The 18,624-nt window shown below is 66.4% G+C and overlaps 1 protein-coding gene across 1 annotated transcript; it reads left to right on the top strand.

Annotated features, from left to right (window-relative positions):
* Positions 1-975: 975 nt before the first annotated feature.
* Positions 976-17,713, top strand: LOC134509548 (IQ motif and SEC7 domain-containing protein 2-like; the record flags this gene model as incomplete). The annotated part of the gene is made up of 13 exons (XM_063322090.1): positions 976-1,341; positions 4,550-5,026; positions 5,901-6,754; positions 7,326-7,487; positions 7,607-7,729; positions 9,928-10,094; positions 10,240-10,379; positions 11,397-11,522; positions 11,640-11,739; positions 13,125-13,286; positions 14,251-14,412; positions 16,147-16,196; positions 16,700-17,713. Coding segments are annotated over exons 1-13 (3,828 nt in total), but the record flags the coding sequence as incomplete, so codon positions are not given.
* Positions 17,714-18,624: the final 911 nt, after the last annotated feature.

Raw genomic sequence — 18,624 nt, 5'->3', positions numbered from 1 at the left:
CCATGTGTGCCATGGCTGTATGTCCCCATGTCCCTGTGTCCCACGTCCCTGTGTCCTATGTCCCATGTCCCCATGCCCATATGTCCCCATGTTCCCGTGTCCCAGTGTCCGCGTGTCCCCATGTCAATGTGTCCCCATGTCCCTGTGTCCCATGTCCCTGTGTCCCTGTCCACGTGTTCCATGTCCATGTGTCCCATGTCCCTGTGTCCCATGTCCATGTGTCACCATGTCCACATGTGCCATGTCCCATGTCTGTGTGTCCCCACGTCCCTGTGTCCCCATACCCATGTCCATGTGTCTCATGTCCCATGTCCCTGTGTCCCATGTCCCTGTGTCCCCATGTCCCCATGTCCCCATGTCCCATGTCCACGTGTCCCCATGTCCATGTGTCCCATGTCCCCATGTCCCATGTCCCTGTGTCCCCATGTCCCTGTGTCCCCATGTCCCTTTGCCCCCCTGTCCCTGTGTCCCCATGTCCATGTGTCCCATGTCCCCGTGTCCCCATGTCCACGTGTTCCATATCTGTGTGTCCCCATGTCCGTGTGTCCCATGTCCCCATGTCCCTCTGTCCCATGTCTATGTGTCCCCATGTCCCTGTGTCCCCATGTCCGTGTGTCCCATGTCCCCATGTCCCTGTGTCCCATGTCTATGTGTCCCCATGTCCCTGTGTCCCGTGTCCCTGTGTCCCGTGTCCATGTGTCCCATATCCGTGTGTCCCCATGTCTGTGTGTCCCACGTCCCTGTGTCGCCATGTCCCCGTGTCCCCACGTCCCTGTGTCCCCCTGTCCCTGTGTCCCCATGTCCATGTGTCCCATGTCCCCGTGTCCCCATGTCCACGTGTCCCATATCTGTGTGTCCCCATGTCCCTGTGTCCCCGTGTCCCTGTCCCCATGTCCCTGCTGTCCCTCCAGGGCCGTTTGAGGGGTCTCAGCCCAATCCGCGGGGGGTGTGTGTGTGTGTGTGTCTCGGGGCTGCCGGGGGGCGGGGGGGGGGCGGGGGAGGGAAGGAATTCGGAGGTTGGGGGGGGTGTCCCGCCGTGGGGGTGACACGATGTCCCCACAGCGTGGACGGCGAGACGCCGGGCAGCGAAGGGGGGGGGCGCGACGCCCGACAGCCCCGGGCGACCCCCCCCCCTACCGCGGCCTCCCTCAACCGGCCCCTCAAGGAACGGGAGGAAGCGGGGGGGGCCCCGGGGGGGGTTCCCCGGGTTTGGCCTGGTCCCGGCTGCCCCCCCAGCCCGCCAGCGTGGCCCTACGCAAGCAGGAGGAGGAGGAGGAGAGCAAGAGGCCGAAGGCTCTGAGCGACAGCTACGAGCTCTCCACCGACCTGCAGGACAAGAAGGTACCTCGGGGACACCCGGGGACACCCCCCCGACACCCCCCCCAACCCCACCCCGCCCCGGGGATGGTCCCCGCCCTTGTGTGTGACGGTCCCCCACCCCATGTGATGGTCACCAGCCACGTGTGGTGGTCACCAACCCCATGCGATGGTCACCAACCCCATGTGTGGTGGTCCCCAACCCCATGTGATGGTCACCAGCCACGTGTGGAGGCCGCCAATCCCATGTGATGGCCACCAACCCCATGTGTGGTGGTCACCAGCCCCATGTGATGGTCACCAACTCCACGTGTGGTGGTCACCAACCCCATGCGATGGTCACCAGCCCCATGTGATGGTCACCAACTCCACGTATGATGGTCACCAACCCCATGTGATGGTCACCAGCCACATGTGGTGACCACCAACCCCATGTGATGGTCACCAACCCCATGTGTGGTGGTCCCCAACCCCGTGTGGTGGTCACCAACCCCATGCGATGGTCACCAACCCCATGTGATGGCCACCAACCCCATGTGTGGTGCTCACCAACCCCATGCGATGGTCACCAACCCCATGCGATGGTCACCAACCCCATGTGATGGCCACCAACCCCATGTGTGGTGGTCCCCAACCCCGTGTGGTGGTCACCAGCCACGTATGATGGTCCCCAACCCCGTGTGGTGGTCACCAACCCCATGCGATGGTCACCAACCCCATGTGATGGCCACCAACCCCATGTGTGGTGGTCCCCAACCCCGTGTGGTGGTCACCAACCCCATGCGATGGTCACCAACCCCATGTGATGGCCACCAACCCCATGTGTGGTGGCCACCAATCCCATGTGATGGTCACCAACCCCATGTGTCGTGGTCACCAACCTCATGTGATGGTCACCAACCCCACGTGTGGTGGTTACCAGCCCTGTGTGATGGTCACCAGCCCCATGTGATGGTCACCAACCCCATGTGTGGTGGTCCCCAGCGCCGTGTGATGGTCACCGGCTCCAGGCAATAGTCACCATCCCCATAAATTGTCACTGTCCCCGTGCAAGGCCCCGTCCCCGTGCGAGGCCACCGTGCCCCCACCCTGGTGCCAACCCCGTTTCCCCGAGTTTTGCCTCACCTGTGACCTTCTCCTGCCCTGTCCCCTCCCTGTCCCCTGTCCTCTTCCCTGTGTCCACCTCTGGTACACCGGTGTGTCTCCATGTCCCCACCCATGTCCCCACATCCCCCACATCTCCATCCCCATCCGTGTCCCCATGTCCCCATCCGTACCCCCACGTCCCCATCCCTATGTTCCCGTATCTCCATCCACGTCCCCATCTGTGTCCCCATCCCCATGTCCTTCTCATGTCCCCATCCACATATCCCCCATGTCCTCATCTCCCCATCCTTATGTCCTCCTCATGTCCCTCTCCGTGTCCCCATCTCTCCACCCTCATGTCTCCATCTCCTCATCCCCATGTCCCCATCCCCGTGTCCCCATCCCCATGTCCGCATCAATGTCCCGATCCCCCTATCCTCCATGTCTCCGTTCCCATCCATGTCCCCGTCCCCATGTCCCCATATCCCCATGTCCCCATCCCCATGTCCTCCCCATGTCCCCATCCCCATATCCCCCATGTCCTCATCCCCATCTCCCCATCCATGTCCCCATCCCCATGTCTTCATCCCCATCTCCCCATCCGTGTCCCCAACCCCATGTCCCCATCCATGTCCCAATCCCCATGTCCCCACCCATGTCCACATCCATGTCCGCATCCCTATGTCCCCATCTCCCCGTCCATGTCCCCATCCATGTCCTCATTCCCATGTTCCCCATCTCCCCATCCATGTCCCCATCCACGTTCCCATCCCCATCCGCATGTCCCTGTCCATGTCCCCATCCATGTCCTCATCCCCATCTCCCCATCCACGTCCCCACCCACGTCCCCATCCCCATGTCCCCATGCCCATGTCCCCATCCCCATCTCCCCATCCCCATCTCCCCATCCACGTCCCCATCCCCATGTCCCCGTCCGTGTCCCCATCCCCATGTCCCCATGCCCATGTCCCCATCCGTGTCCCCATCCATGTCCCCATCCCCATGTCCCCATCCATGTCCCCATCCATCTCCCCATCCATGTCCCCATCCCCATGTCCCCATCCATGTCCCCATTCACGTCCCCATCACCACGTCCCCATCACCACGTCCCCATCCACGTCCCCATCCCCATGTCCCCGTCCGTGTCCCCATGCCCATGTCCCCATGCCCATGTCCCCATCCGTGTCCCCATCCATGTCCCCATCCCCATGTCCCCATCTCCCCATCCGTGTCCCCATCCGTGTCCCCATCCATGTCCCCATCCCCATGTCTCCATCCATGTCCCCGTCCATGTCCCCATCCACGTCCCCATCCACGTCCCCATCCACATCCCCATCCCCATGTCCCCATGCCCATGTCCCCATCCGTGTCCCCATCCATGTCCCCATCCATGTCCCCATCCCCATGTCCCCATCCCCATGTCCCCATCCATGTCCCCATCCATCTCCCCATCCATGTCCCCATCCCCATGTCCCCATCCATGTCCCCGTCTGTGTCCCCATCCCCATGTCCCCATCCGTGTCCCCATCCACGTCCCCATCCCCATGTCCCCGTCCGTGTCCCCATCCCCATCTCCCCATGTCCCCATCCATGTCCCCATCCCCATGTCCCCATCACCATGTCCCCACCCACGTCCCCATCCACGTCCCCATCCCCATGTCCCCGTCCGTGTCCCCATCCCCATGTCCCCATGCCCATGTCCCCATCCGTGTCCCCATCCATGTCCCCATCCCCATGTCCCCGTCCGTGTCCCCATCCCCATGTCCCCATCCCCATGTCCCCGTCCGTGTCCCCATCCCCATGTCCCCATCCCCATGTCCCCGTCCGTGTCCCCATCCCCATGTCCCCATCCCCATGTCCCCATCCGTGTCCCCGTCCATGTCCCCATCCCCATGTCCCCATCCACGTCCCCATCCACATCCCCATCCCCATGTCCCCATGCCCATGTCCCCATCCGTGTCCCCATCCATGTCCCCATCCCCATGTGCCCATCCATGTCCCCATCCCCATCTCCCCATCCATGTCCCCATCCCCACGTCCCCATCTCCCCACCCGTGTCCCCACCCACGCCCCCATCCCCATGTCCCCCATCTCCCCCACGTCCCCCGCGTCCCATCCCCCCCCGCCCCGTCCCCCCTCCCTCCAGGTGGAGATGCTGGAGCGCAAATACGGGGGTTACTTCCGCACCCGCCGCGCCGCCCGCACCATCCAGGCCGCCTTCCGCCGCTACCGCATGGCCCAGAAGTTCGAGCGGCTGCGCAGCGAGGGGGGGCGCGCGCGACGCCTGGCCCTCCCCGGCCTCCGCCTCCAATTCTCCTTCGAGGAATACGACCGCGGCCCCCCGGCTCCCGTCCCCGGCCCCCCTCCGCCGCCCCCCCCTTATTTTCAAGGCAAACCCGCCTCGCTGGACGAGGGGGTGTTGGGGGGACCCCGAAGGGCCCCCCGTTACGGGGGGTCTTGCCGGGCTGGTTTGGATGGGGGCGGGGGGGTAGGACCTGCCGAGGGGGCGGCGGTGGGGGGGGGCGGGGGGGCGGGAGGTGCCGGCAGCCCCCCCCGGCAGCTCTCGGCCTCTGCCGACTTCGGGCCCGGGGGAGCCGACCTGGAGGAGGCCTTTGCGCAGCAGGTAGGGGGTCACGGGGGTCGGGGGGGGTCATGGGGGTTGTAGGGGACATGGGGGTCACAGGGGTCAGGGGGGGATCATGGGGGTCATAGGGGACATGGGGGTCACAGGGGGCCATGGGGGGTCATAGAGCCATGAGGGGTCACAGGGGCCACGGGAGGTTATGGGGGTCATAGGGGTCACGGGGGGTCATGGGGGTCACAGGGGCCATGGGGGTCATAGGGGACATGGGGGTCACGGGGTTCACGGGGGGTCATGGGGGGCCATGGGGGTCACGGGGGGCCATGGGGGTCATGGGGGTCATGGGGGTCACAGAGGTCATGGGGGTCATAGGGGCCATGGGGGTCACAGGGGCCATGGGGGTCACGGGGTTCACGGGGGTCATGGGGGGCCATGGGGGTCACGGGGGTCATGGGGGTCACGGAGGTCATAGGGGACATGGGGGTCATAGGGGACATGGGGGTCACGGGGGGCCATGGGGCTCATAGGGGCCATGGGGGTCACGGGGGCCATGGGGGCCATGGAGGACACAGGGGACATGGGGGTCACGGGGGTCATAGGGGACACGGGGGTCACAGGGGACACGGGGGTCACGGGGATCATGGGGGGCCATGGGGGTCACGGGGGACATGGGGGTCATAGGGGACATGGGGGTCACGGAGGTCATAGGGGACATGGGGGTCACAGGGGACAGGGTGGTCACAGGGGACAAGGGGGGGTCACAGGAGCTGGGGGAGGGGGACGTGGGGTCACAGGGGACCATGGGGGGGGGGGGGCGTGTCACAGGGAATTGGGGGGGTCCACGGGGGTGTGTGTGTGTGTGTGTGTGACGATGGAGGCGGCGGGGGGGTGACAGGGGGGGTGTCCGTCCCCGCAGGTGAAATCTTTGGCCGCCTCCATCGACGAGGCGCTGGGGGGGGGCCGGGGGATGCCCCCGGGCGCGCCCCCCCCAGCGGCGGCGGGTGACAGCGCCGCCACCTCCGCCAGCGACGTCACCCTCTACCTGGACGAGGGGCTCCCCGGTTCCCCCCGCTCCCCCGAGCGACCCCCCAGCCCTGAACCCCCCCCCGAAACCGGGGGGGGCCTTCCTCCCCCCGCCCCCCCTCCACCTCCTCTCCCGCCTCCCGCCAACCCCCCCGGCTCGGCTGAACGGTGGGGGGGGGGCGGTCCCGAGGAACCCCCTCGCCGCGGCCCCCCCTGTTTGGAGTGTCGGGGGCGGGGGGGGGGCGGGGGGGGCCACCCCCCTTTGCTGACGGTCGAACCCCCCAGCGACAGCTCGGCCGATCTCAGCGACCGCTCCGACCGGGGGTCCCTCAACCGGGGGGGTCCTTACGAACCCGAAGGGGCCGGGGGGGGTACTTTGCCCCGCGGCGGGGTCCCCCCTCATCGTTGTTTCCACCCCGAAACTCCCCCCGGTCCCCCCCCCGGCCCCCCCCCGCCCCCCGCCCCCGAGGAAGGCTCGGAGGGGGACAACGAGAGCTTGGGGAGCAGCTCCAACTCCAACGAGACCCTCAACTGCTCCTCGGGTTCCTCGTCCCGCGACAGCTTGCGACGGCCCCCCCCGCCTCCCCCCCCGCCTCCCGCCGCCCCCCCTCAACCCCCCGGTCCTTCCGGCCCCCCCGGCAAAGCCACGTATCAACGGGAACCGCGGCAGAGCTGGGACTCGCCGGCGCTCAACAACGACGTGGTGCAACGCCGGCAGTACCGCATCGGCCTCAACCTCTTCAACAAGTGAGATGGGGGGGGGGGGGCGAGGGGGGGGGACGACGACCCCGTGTCGGAGGTGGGGTGGGGTCTGGTGGCCCCATAGCGGGCCCCCGCGGCGTTCTTGGTGGCCCCATGGGAGGGATAGGGTGGCGTTCTTGGTGGCCCTATGGAGAAGGTGGTGGTGATGTTCTAGGTGATCCTATGGCGAGGACAGGATGACCTCGGCGGCCCTATAGGAAGGACGGGGTGGCCTCGGCGGCCCTATAGGAAGGACGGGGTGGCCTTGGTGGCCCTATAGGAAGGACGGGGTGACGTTTGAGGTGGTCCTATAGAAGAAAGCGATGACGGTGTTCTAGGTAGCCCTACAGTATGGCCGTGGTGACGTTCTAGGTGACCCTAGGGAAGGTAGAACGTCATTCTAGGTGACCCCCCAACCCCAAGAAGGTGATGTTTAGGTGACCCCGCAACCCCCGCAAAATGACCCTATAGCCAAGAGGCAACGGTCTAGGTCACCCTATAGCCGGGACGAGCCCCACAGCGGCGGTGGGGACGGGGTGGGGGGGGGAGGTGACCCCAAACCCCGTCACCTTCGTAGGAAACCGGAGAAGGGGATCCAGTACCTGATCGAGAGGGGTTTCCTCTCGGACACGCCGGTGGGGGTGGCCCACTTCATCCTGGAGAGGAAGGGCTTGAGCCGGCAGATGATCGGCGAGTTCCTCGGCAATCGCCAGAAGCAATTCAACCGCGACGTTCTCGAGTAAGCCTTGGCGACGGTGACACGACGGGACTCGCCGGGGGGCGGCGGGGGGGAGGGTCACCCCCGGGACCGAGACCCATCACCGGGGGTCGGGGGGGACACACCGGGTTCTCCTGCAGCTGCGTGGTGGACGAGATGGATTTCTCCGGGATGGAGCTGGACGAGGCCCTGCGCAAGTTCCAGTCTCACATTCGGGTGCAAGGGGAGGCCCAGAAGGTCGAGCGTTTGATCGAGGCCTTCAGGTGAGGGACGGTTATGGGTCCCTGTCCCCCCCCCCCGCCATCTCCCCGGGCACCAGGAAGGCCAGCGGGCCACAGCACGCGGTTGCGTGGTCACTATGGGGTGATGTTCTAGGTGACCCTATGGATCAGGTGGGAGATATTAGGGGTGGTGGCCCACGTGCCGTGGGGTGATGTTCTAGGTGACCCTATGGATCAGGGGGGAGATATTAGGGGTGGTGGCCCACGTGCCGTGGGGTGATGTTCTAGGTGACCCTATGGATCAGGGGGGAGATATTAGGGGTGGTGGCCCACGTGCCGTGGGGTGATGTTCTAGGTGACCCTATGGATCAGGGGGGAGATGCTGGGGGTGGTGGCCCACGTGCCGTGGGGTGATGTTCTAGGTGACCCTATGGATCAGGAGGGAGATGCTGGGGGTGGTGGCCCACGTGCCGTGGGGTGATGTTCTAGGTGACCCTATGGATCAGGGGGGAGATGCTGGGGGTGGTGGCCCACGTGCCGTGGGGTGATGTTCTAGGTGACCCTATGGATCAGGGGGGAGATGCTGGGGGTGGTGGTCCACATGCCGTGGGGTGATGTTCTAGGTGACCCTATGGATCAGGGGGGAGATATTAGGGGTGGTGGTCCACGTGCTGTGGGGTGATGTTCTAGGTGACCCTATGGATCAGGGAGGATGTGCTGGGGGTGGTGGTCCACATGCCATGGGGTGATGTTCTAGGTGACCCTATGGATCAGGGGGGAGATATTAGGGGTGGTGGCCCACGTGCCGTGGGGTGATGTTCTAGGTGACCCTATGGATCAGGGGGGAGATATTAGGGGTGGTGGCCCACGTGTCGTGGGGTGATGTTCTAGGTGACCCAATGGATCGGGGGGGAGATATTAGGGGTGGTGGCCCACGTGCCATGGGGTGATGTTCTAGGTGACCCTATGGATCAGGGGGGAGATGCTGGGGGTGGTGGCCCACGTGCCGTGGGGTGATGTTCTAGGTGACCCTATGGATCAGGGGGGAGATGCTGGGGGTGGTGGCCCACGTGCCGTGGGGTGATGTTCTAGGTGACCCTATGGATCAGGGGGGAGATGCTGGGGGTGGTGGCCCACGTGCCGTGGGGTGATGTTCTAGGTGACCCTATGGATCAGGAGGGAGATGCTGGGGGTGGTGGTCCACATGCCGTGGGGTGATGTTCTAGGTGACCCTATGGGTCAGGGGGGAGATATTAGGGGTGGTGGCCCACGTGCCGTGGGGTGATGTTCTAGGTGACCCTGTGGATCAGGGGGGAGATGCTGGGGGTGGTGGCCCACGTGCCGTGGGGTGATGTTCTAGGTGACCCTATGGATCAGGGGGGAGATGCTGGGGGTGGTGGCCCACGTGCCGTGGGGTAATGTTCTAGGTGACCCTATGGCTCAGGGGGGAGATATTAGGGGTGGTGGCCCACGTGCCGTGGGGTAATGTTCTAGGTGACCCTATGGCTCAGGGGGGAGATATTAGGGGTGGTGGCCCACGTGCCGTGGGGTGATGTTCTAGATGTCCCTATGGATCAGGGGGGAGATATTAGGGGTGGTGGCCCACGTGCCGTGGGGTGATGTTCTAGGTGACCCTATGGATCAGGGGGGAGATATTAGGGGTGGTGGCCCACGTGCCGTGGGGTGATGTTCTAGGTGACCCTATGGATCAGGGGGGAGATATTAGGGGTGGTGGCCCACGTGCCGTGGGGTGATGTTCTAGGTGACCCTATGGATCAGGGGGAATGTGCTGGGGGTGGTGGCCCACGTGCCGTGGGGTGATGTTCTAGATGTCCCTATGGATCAGGGGGGAGATATTAGGGGTGGTGGCCCACGTGCCGTGGGGTGATGTTCTAGGTGACCCTATGGATCAGGGGGGAGATATTAGGGGTGGTGGCCCACGTGCCGTGGGGTGATGTTCTAGATGTCCCTATGGATCAGGGGGGAGATATTAGGGGTGGTGGCCCACGTGCCGTGGGGTGATGTTCTAGGTGACCCTATGGATCAGGAGGGAGATGCTGGGGGTGGTGGCCCACGTGCCGTGGGGTGATGTTCTAGGTGACCCTATGGATCAGGGGGGACATTGGGGGGTGGTGGCCCACACGCGAAGGGGGCCTGGAGGGACGGAGCTGGGGCTGCGGTGGGGATGGCCGTGGGGGCAGCCTGACCCCATTGGGCCGTGGGGATTGTCCGCCCCGCAGCCAACGTTACTGCGTGTGTAACGCGGCCCTGCTGCGTCAGTTCCGCAACCCGGACACCATCTTCATCCTGGCCTTCGCCATCATCCTCCTCAACACCGACATGTACAGCCCCAGCGTCAAGGCCGAGCGCAAGATGAAGCTGGAAGACTTCATCAAGAACCTCCGAGGTGAGGCCCACGGGTTCCTCCTGTTGTCGTTGGGTGTGTCCCCTCCCCCCTCCCCCCCGCCCCGCCTTCCCCGGGGTCCCCTCCCCTGCTCGGGAACGCGGGTTCTAGAGCAGGGGTGGGGGGGGAACGCCCGGGTATCGCGCAGGGGTGGACAACGGGGAGGACATCCCCCGGGACATGCTGGTGGGCATCTACCAGCGCATCCAGAGCCGGGAGCTGCGGACCAACGACGACCACGTCTCCCAGGTCCAGGCCGTTGAGCGCATGATCGTCGGCAAGAAGCCGGTGGGTTCGCTTGGGGGATGGGACGGGTTCTAGGTGACCCTATGGAGAGATGCTGGTGGTGACCCTATGGGGGATGCTCTAGGTGACCCTATGGAGGGATGTTCTAGGTGACCCATGGGGGATGCTCTAGGTGACCTATGGAGGGATGTTCCAGGAGACCCTATGGAGAATGCTCTAGATGATCTATGGGGGATGTTCTAGGTGACCCTATGGAGGGATGTTCTAGGTGACCCATGGGGGATGTTCTAGGTGACCCATGGGGGATGCTCTAGGTGACCCTATGGAGGGATGTTCTAGATGATCTATGGGGGATGCTCTAGGTGACTTATGGAGGGATGTTCTAGGAGACCCTATGGAGAATGCTCTAGATGATCTATGGGGGATGTTCTAGGTGACCCTATGGAGGAACGTTCTAGGAGACCCTATGGAGAATGCTCTAGATGATCTATGGAGGATGTTCTAGGTGACCCTATGGAAGGATGTTCTAGGTGACCCATGGGGGATGTTCTAGGTGACCCATGGGGGATGCTCTAGGTGACCCTATGGAGGGATGTTCTAGGTGACCCATGGGGGATGTTCTAGGTGACCCATGGGGGATGCTCTAGGTGACCCTATGGAGGGATGTTCTAGGAGACCCTATGGAGAATGCTCTAGATGATCTATGGAGGATGTTCTAGGTGACCCTATGGATGGATGTTCTAGGTGACCCATGGGGGGTGCTCTAGGTGACCCTATGGAGGGATGTTCTAGGTGACCCCATGGGGGATCTTCTACGTGACCTCTGGGGGCCACCCAAGGTGACCAATGGGGAATGTTCTAGGTGATCCAATGGGGGATATTCTGGGTGACGCTATGGGGGGTGGGGGGGGGTGGGGTGTTCTCTAAGTGACCCAAAAATGGGCCAGGCCAACGTCAAGGGTGCCCTCACCATCAAGGGGCGGGCCTGGAGTGTGGTGGGGAGGGGGGGGTGTCCCACCGAGGTCCCGCCCCGGTGCTGAGCCCCACCCCTGTCCCCAGGTGCTGTCCCTGCCCCACCGGCGCCTGGTGTGCTGCTGCCAGCTCTACGAGGTCCCCGACCCCAACCGGCCCCAGCGCCTGGGGCTGCACCAGCGCGAGGTCTTCCTCTTCAACGACCTGCTGGTGGTGAGCCGGACGCTTGGGTCCCCTCGCCCAGCGGGGGGTGTCCCTGGGGTGGGGTGGGGTGGGTGGGTCACCCATGGGGAGTCGAGGGGTCTCCCGGTGACCTGGTGGCCTCGGCAGGTGACGAAGATCTTCCAGAAGAAGAAGATCCTGGTGACCTACAGCTTCCGCCAGAGCTTCCCCCTCGTGGAGATGCACATGCAGCTCTTCCAAAACGCCTGTGAGCCCCACGGCGCCCCACGGCATGGTCCCCCTGCCCCACAGCACCTCCACGGGATGCTCCCCTGCTCCTACATCCCATGAGGTCCACCACCGGATGACTCTTTGCCCCATGGGGACCACCATGGCATGTTCCCAGTGGTGTCCTCCATGGGATGTCCTGTGATGTCCCCATAGGGTGTCCCATGATGTCCTCCAGTGGATGCCCCATGGTGTCCTCCATGGGATGTCCCGTGATGTCCCCATAGGGTGTCCCATGATGTCCTCCATGGGTTGTCCCAGGATGTCCCAGGATGTCCCCCATAGGATGTCCCATGACATCTTCCATAGGATGTCCCATGCTGTCCTCCATAGGATGTCCCATAGTGTCCTCCATGGTTTGTCTCATGGTGTGTCCCCATGGGATGTCCCGTGATGTCCTCCATGGGTTGTCCCGGGATGTCCCATGCTGTCCTCCATAGGATGTCCCATGATGTCCTCCATGGGATGTCCAATGATGTCCTCCATGGGTTGTCCCATGGTGTCCCCCACGGGATGTCCAATGATGTCCCCATGGGTTGTCCCATAGTGTCCCCCACGGGATGTCCCATGATGTCCTCCATGGGATGTCCCATAGCGTCCCCCATGGGATGTCCCATAATGTCCCCTACGGGATGTCCCATGATGTCCTCCATGGGATGTCCCATAGTGTCCCCCATGGGATGTCCCATGCTGTCCTCCATAGGATGTCCCATGCTGTCCTCCATGGGATGTCCCATAGTGTCCCCCATGGGATGTCCCATGATGTCCCCTACGGGATGTCCCATGATGTCCTCCATGGGATGTCCCATAGTGTCCCCCATGGGATGTCCCATAATGTCCCCTACGGGATGTCCCATAGTGTCCTCCATGGGTCGTCCCATGAAGTCCCCTACGGGATGTTCCATGATGTCCCCATGGGTTGTCCCATGGTGTCCCCCATGGGATGTCCCATAATGTCCCCTACGGGATGTCCCATAGTGTCCTCCATGGGTCGTCCCATAATGTCCCCTACGGGATGTCCCATAGTGTCCTCCATGGGTTGTCCCATGATGTCCCCTACGGGATGTCCCATGATGTCCTCCATGGGTCATCCCATAATGTCCCCTACGGGATGTCCCATGATGTCCTCCATGGGTTGTCCCATGATGTCCTCCATGGGATGTCCCATAGTGTCCCCCATGGGATGTCCCATGATGTCCCCTACGGGATGTTCCATGATGTCCCCATGGGTTGTCCCACGATGTCCCCCATGGGATGCTCCCCACAGCCCCTCCTGTGGGATACCCCCTCCCCTGACCCCGGGGTCCCCCCGAACCCCGTGACCTCTGACCCTTTGCCACCCCCACGCCCCCCCCCCCCCCCCAGATTACCAGTTTGGGATCAAGCTGCTGTCGGCGGCGCCGGGGGGGGAGAGGAAGGTCCTCATCGTCTTCAACGCCCCGAGCCCCCAGGACCGGCTGCGCTTCGCCAGCGACCTCCGCGAGTCCGTGGCCGAGGTGCAGGAGATGGAGAAGTACCGCGTGGAGGGTGAGCGGGGCACTGGGAGCACTGGGAGGGGTGCTGGGAGCACTGGAAGTACTGGGAGGGGCACTGGGAGCACTGGGAGGGGCGCTGGGGGCACTGGGAGGGGCGCTGGGAGCACTGGGAACACTGGGAGGGGTGCTGGGAGCACTGGGAGTACTGGGAGGGGCACTGGGAGCACTGGGAGGGGCGCTGGGAGCACTGGGAGGGGCACTGGGGGCACTGGGAGGGGTGCTGGGAGCACTGGGAACACTGGGAGGGGTGCTGGGAGCGCTGGGGTGGTCACTGGGAGCACTGAGAGGGACTCTGGGAGCACTGAGAGGGGCACTGGGAGCACTGGGAGCACTGGGAGCACTGGGAGGGGTGCTGGGAGCACTGGGAGGGGCACTGGGAGCGCTGGGAGGGGTGCTGGGAGCACTGGGAGGGGCACTGGGAGTGCTGGGGGGAGTGCTGGGAGCAATGGGAGCACTGGGAGGGGCACTGGGAGCACTGGGAGGTGTGCTGGGAGCACTGGGGGGGCACTGTGAGCACTGGGAACACTGGGAGGGGCGCTGGGAGCACTGGGAGGGGTGCTGGGAGCACTGGGAGCACTGGGAGGGGCACTGGGAGCACTGGGAGGGGTGCTGGGAGCACTGGGGCGGGCACCGGGAGCACTGGGAGCACTGGGGGGGGCACCGGGAGCACTGGGAACACTGGGAGGGGCGCTGGGAGCACTGGGTGCGCTGCGGGGGGGAACTGGGAGCACTGGGAGCACTGGGAGGGGGCAATGGGAGCACTGGGAGGGGCTCTGGGAGCACTGGGATGGTCCATGGGGGGGGATTCTGGGAATGCTGGGGTGCACTGGGCAGGGGGGGGGCCACTGGGATGGCCGTTGGGAGGGTCAATGGGGGAGCTGGCAACCCTGGGGGGGGCACTGGGCTGACTGAGGCCGCCGTGTCCGTGTCCCCCCCATCCCGTCCCCCCCCGGTAGCGGAGCTGGAGAAGCAGAAGGGGGTGGCGGGGCCGCGGGGGGGGGGACCCCCCCGGGAGGCCCTCAATGGCCTGAGCCGCAGCAGCCTGGAGGATTTCGGGGCCGGGGAGGGGCTGAAGCGCAGCGCCCTCAGCAGCTCCCTCCGGGACCTCTCCGACAGCGGTGAGCCCCCCCCCGGGGGGGGACGGGGACACGGGGTCCCCTGGAGGGGCGGGGGGGGGGTTGGGGTCCCCTGGGAGGGCAGTTGAGGTCCATTGGGGCTCATTTGGGGGGGCCCCTGGGGGGTTTGGGGCCCCTGGGGGGGCATTTGGGGGCCCCTGGGGGGGTTGGGGTCCCCTGGGGGGGGCATTTGGGGTCCCTTGGGGGGGGCTTTGGTTCGCTGGGGGGCAACTGAGAGTCCCCTGGGGGGGTTGGGGTCCCCTGGGGGGGGCATTTGGGGTCCCTTGGGGGGAGCTTTGGTTCGCTGGGGGGCAACTGGGAGTCCCCTGGGGGGGTTGGGGTCCCCTGGGGGGGGCATTTGGGGTCCCTTGGGGGGGGCTTTGGTCCGCTGAGGGGCAACTGGGAGTCCCCTGGGGGGGTTGGGGTCCCCTGGGAGGGCATTTGGGGTCCCTTGGGGGGGGCTTTGGTCCGCTGAGGGGCAACTGGGAGTCCCCTGGGGGGTTGGGGTCCCCTGGGGGGGGCATTTGGGGTCCCTTGGGGGGGGCTTTGGTTCGCTGGGGGGGCAACTGGGAGTCCCCTGGGGGGGTTGGGGTCCCCTGGGGGGGGCATTTGGGGTCCCTTGGGGGGGGCTTTGGTTCGCTGGGGGGCAACTGGGAGTCCCCTGGGGGGGTTGGGGTCCCCTGGGGGGGGCATTTGGGGTCCCCTGGGGGGAGCTTTGGTTCGCTGGGGGGCAACTGGGAGTCCCCTGGGGGGGTTGGGGTCCCCTGGGAGGGCATTTGGGGTCCCTTGGGGGGGGCTTTGGTCCGCTGAGGGGCAACTGGGAGTCCCCTGGGGGGGTTGGGGTCCCCTGGGAGGGCATTTAGGGTCCCTTGGGGGGGGCTTTGGTCCGCTGAGGGGCAACTGGGAGTCCCCTGGGGGGGTTGGGGTCCCCTGGGAGGGCATTTGGGGTCCCTTGGGGGGGGCTTTGGTCCGCTGGGGGGCAATTGGGAGTCCCTGGGGGGGTTGGGGTCCCCGGGGGGCATTTGGGGTCCATTGGGGGGGTTGGGGGTCCCCTGGGGGGGTTGGGGTCCCGTGGGGGGCAGTTGAGGTCCATTGGGGCTCATTTGGGGGGGGCCCCTGGGGGGGGCTTGGGGGTCCCTTGAGGGGTCGGGGTCCCCTGGGGGGGGGCATTTGGGGTCCCTTGAGGGGGGTTATGGTCCCCTGGGGGGCAGTTGGGGTCCTCTGGGGGGGTCATTTGAGGGTCCTCTGGGGGGGGGTTGGGGTCCCCTGGAGGGCAATTGGGGTCCCCTGGGGGGGTTGAGGTCCCCTGGGGGAGGCATTTGGAGGTCCCCTGGGGAGGGCAGTTGGGGTCCCTGGGGGGTCATTTGGGGTCCCTGGGGGGAATTGGGGTCCCCTGGGGGGGTTGGGGTCCCTGGGGGGGGCTTTTGGGGTCCCTTGGTGGGGGTTGGGTTCCCCTGGGGGGGCGGTTGAGGTCCCTGGGGGGGGCTTTATGGTCCCCTGGGGGGCAGTTGGGGGTCCCCTGGGGGGGTCGGGGTCCGCTGGGAGACAGTTGGGGGTCCCTTGGGGGGGGTTATGTCCCTTGGGGGGCAATTGTGGGTCCCCTGGGGGGGTTGGGGTCCCCTGGGGGGGTTCACTTGAAGTGTCCTGGGGGGGGGGGGGTTGGGGGGGGTGTCTGAGGTCCCTGGGGGGGGGACATTGGGGTGCCCTCCCTCACTCTGCGTGTGCCCCCCCCCCCAGGCAAACGGGGCCGGCGCAACAGCGTGGGGTCCCTCGACAGCACCATCGAGGTGAGTCCGTCTGTCCCCCCCCAACCCCCCGCCAGGCCACGCCCCTTAAAGCCACACCCATTTTAAGCCCCGCCCCCATACAGCACCACCCACCCAAACCCCGCCCCCCGGGGTTCTGGTGGCCCCCCCCCTTAGGGAGGAGGCGTGGCTTGGGCGAGGGGGTGTGGCTTGGCGAGGGGGGCGTGGCTTGCCCGGAAGGGGCGGGGCTTTCCTGTGAGCAGCCCTTATGTGGCAATGGGGCCATGGCTTGTGTAGGGAGAAGGCGGGGCTAAGCCTGGTGGGCGGGGCTTGTGCGGTGGAGGGGGGCGGGGGCCGACTCTATGGGGGCGTGGCTTGTGCAGGGAGAGGGCACAGTCGCTCAGGAGGAGGCGGGGCTTATTCTAGCGTCCGCAGAGGGGAGGGGGCTTTGCCCACCAATGGGAGGAGGCCTGGCCGGAGGGGGCGTGACCCGCCGCGCTTGGGGGCGTGGCCTCCGGCGGGCTGACCCCGCCCCCCTCCCGCAGGGCTCCATCATCAGCAGCCCCCGGCCACAAGCCCGGGGGCCACCGGGGGGGGCCGGGGGGAGCCCCCGAAGGCTACAAACCACCCCCCGCCCCGTCTCCAACTCTTCCTCCTTCTTGGGATCCCTCTTCGGCAGCCGAAGGGGCAAAGGACCCCCCGGACCCCACCCCGGGGCCGGGGGCCCCACCTCGGCCTCGGCCTCCTCTTCCTCGGCTTCATCCTCCCATCACCATCATCCCCCCCCCCGCGCCCCCCCAGGCCCCCGAAAGGGCCTTCAAGCTCCAGGCCTTGCACGCCCAGTATTGCCACGGGGCCGGGGGGGCCACGGCAACCGGGGGGGGCCCCGGCCCTCCGCCGCCCCCCCCTTACCCCAGCAGCCCCCCCCTCCCGCTCGCCCAGCTCCCCCCCCGCCGCTGCCCGCCATCGCCGCCGGGGCCCCCCCTCGCTTCCACGGGGGACCCCAACCCCCGTTATCAGCCCCCCCCCAGCAGCACGGCCCCCCCGGCGGGGGGTTCCCCCCCCCGCACCCCCATTACACCCTCCACCGACCCGGCAAAAGGGGGGGTGCCCCCCCCGGCCCCCCCCCGCCAACCCCTCTCCCCCCTTCCCCTCTACAGCCCCGCGCCCCCCCCACCACGGGCTGCCCCACGCTTACCCCCCCGGCCCCCCGCCTCACCACCACCCCCCGCCCCCCCCCGCCCCCGCCAAGCACTTCGTTTTCGGGGGGGGGGTCCCGAGCGGGGGGGCCCTGCGGGGGGGAGGCGGCGGGGCAGCCCCCCCGCCCCATCACCACCATCACCATCATCATCACCACCATCCCCCCCCCCACTCCCCCCATCCCCCCCCCACCCTTCTTACCCCCCTCTGCCCCCCCCCCCTCGCCCCACACCCCCCTCAGCCCCCACTCCCCCGCCGGCCCCACCTCGCCCCCTGGCCCAAGCCGGTCAGGGCCCCCCCAAACCCAAGGGGGGGAACCGCATCAGCACCGTGGTTTGACCCCCCCCCGCCCCAACCTCCCCACCCCACACCCCCCCCCCCCCCCGGCAGAGGACGGACACAACTCATGGCAACGATGGACGGCGCCGCATGTTGGATGCGGTGGTTATTTTTGTAAACAAACCCCCCCCCCCAGCCCTTTTTTTTCTCGACCCCCCCCCCAAAAAAAAAGCCACCCTGCACGTGGCTCGTGTTTGGCTGTTCCCGGACGCCTGGGTCCCGTCCCCGTCCCCCCCCCGTGTCCCGCCCCCCCCGCGCCCCCGCTGCCATCCTGGGGGTCCGGCATCGAGGATGGCCGCCCCCCCCCCCCCCCCCCATCCCCGGCTCAGGCTGAATGTCACATGGCACTTTAACCTCCCCCCCCCCCCCCAAATTCCTACCCCCAACCCCAAAATCCCACCCCCACACCCCCCCCCCCCAACCCCGGACCCCTGGGTCCCCTCCCTGGCGGGGGGGGGGGGGATGGGGGGTGGGGGGGGGACACCCAGCCGCCGCAGCCCCAGGGAGGCGCGAGGAGGGGACCCAGCCGTCCGGGACCCCCCCCCCTCGTCGCTCCCCTCCTTGGGGAAGACCCAGGCGTTCGGGACACCCCCCGCCCCCAACAACCCCCACAACCCCCCCCCCCAACCCCCCAACCATGGGGTGGGGGGGTGGCGGGGGGGGGACACCCCCAGGCGTCCGGGCCCCGCATGCGCCCGCGCCGGGCCCTGTATATAAGAGACTGTATATTTGATGCTTCATAAACGGACCGGCCGGCCCTTGGCGTGTCACCCCGCCTGCGCCCCTTTTTTTTGGGGGGGGGGGGGACACACCACGACGCATGCAAAACACACCTATAGGGGCTATAGGGGCTATAGGAGCCGGGGGCGGGCAGAGCTGTAGGGTCATAGGGGCTCTATGGAGGGGGGGGTGTGTTTAAGGGCCATAGGGA

Source organism: Chroicocephalus ridibundus, unplaced genomic scaffold (genome assembly GCF_963924245.1).
Source record: "Chroicocephalus ridibundus unplaced genomic scaffold, bChrRid1.1 SCAFFOLD_498, whole genome shotgun sequence".
Lineage (NCBI taxonomy): Eukaryota > Metazoa > Chordata > Aves > Charadriiformes > Laridae > Chroicocephalus > Chroicocephalus ridibundus.
This window is presented reverse-complemented; position numbering and strand designations above follow the sequence as displayed.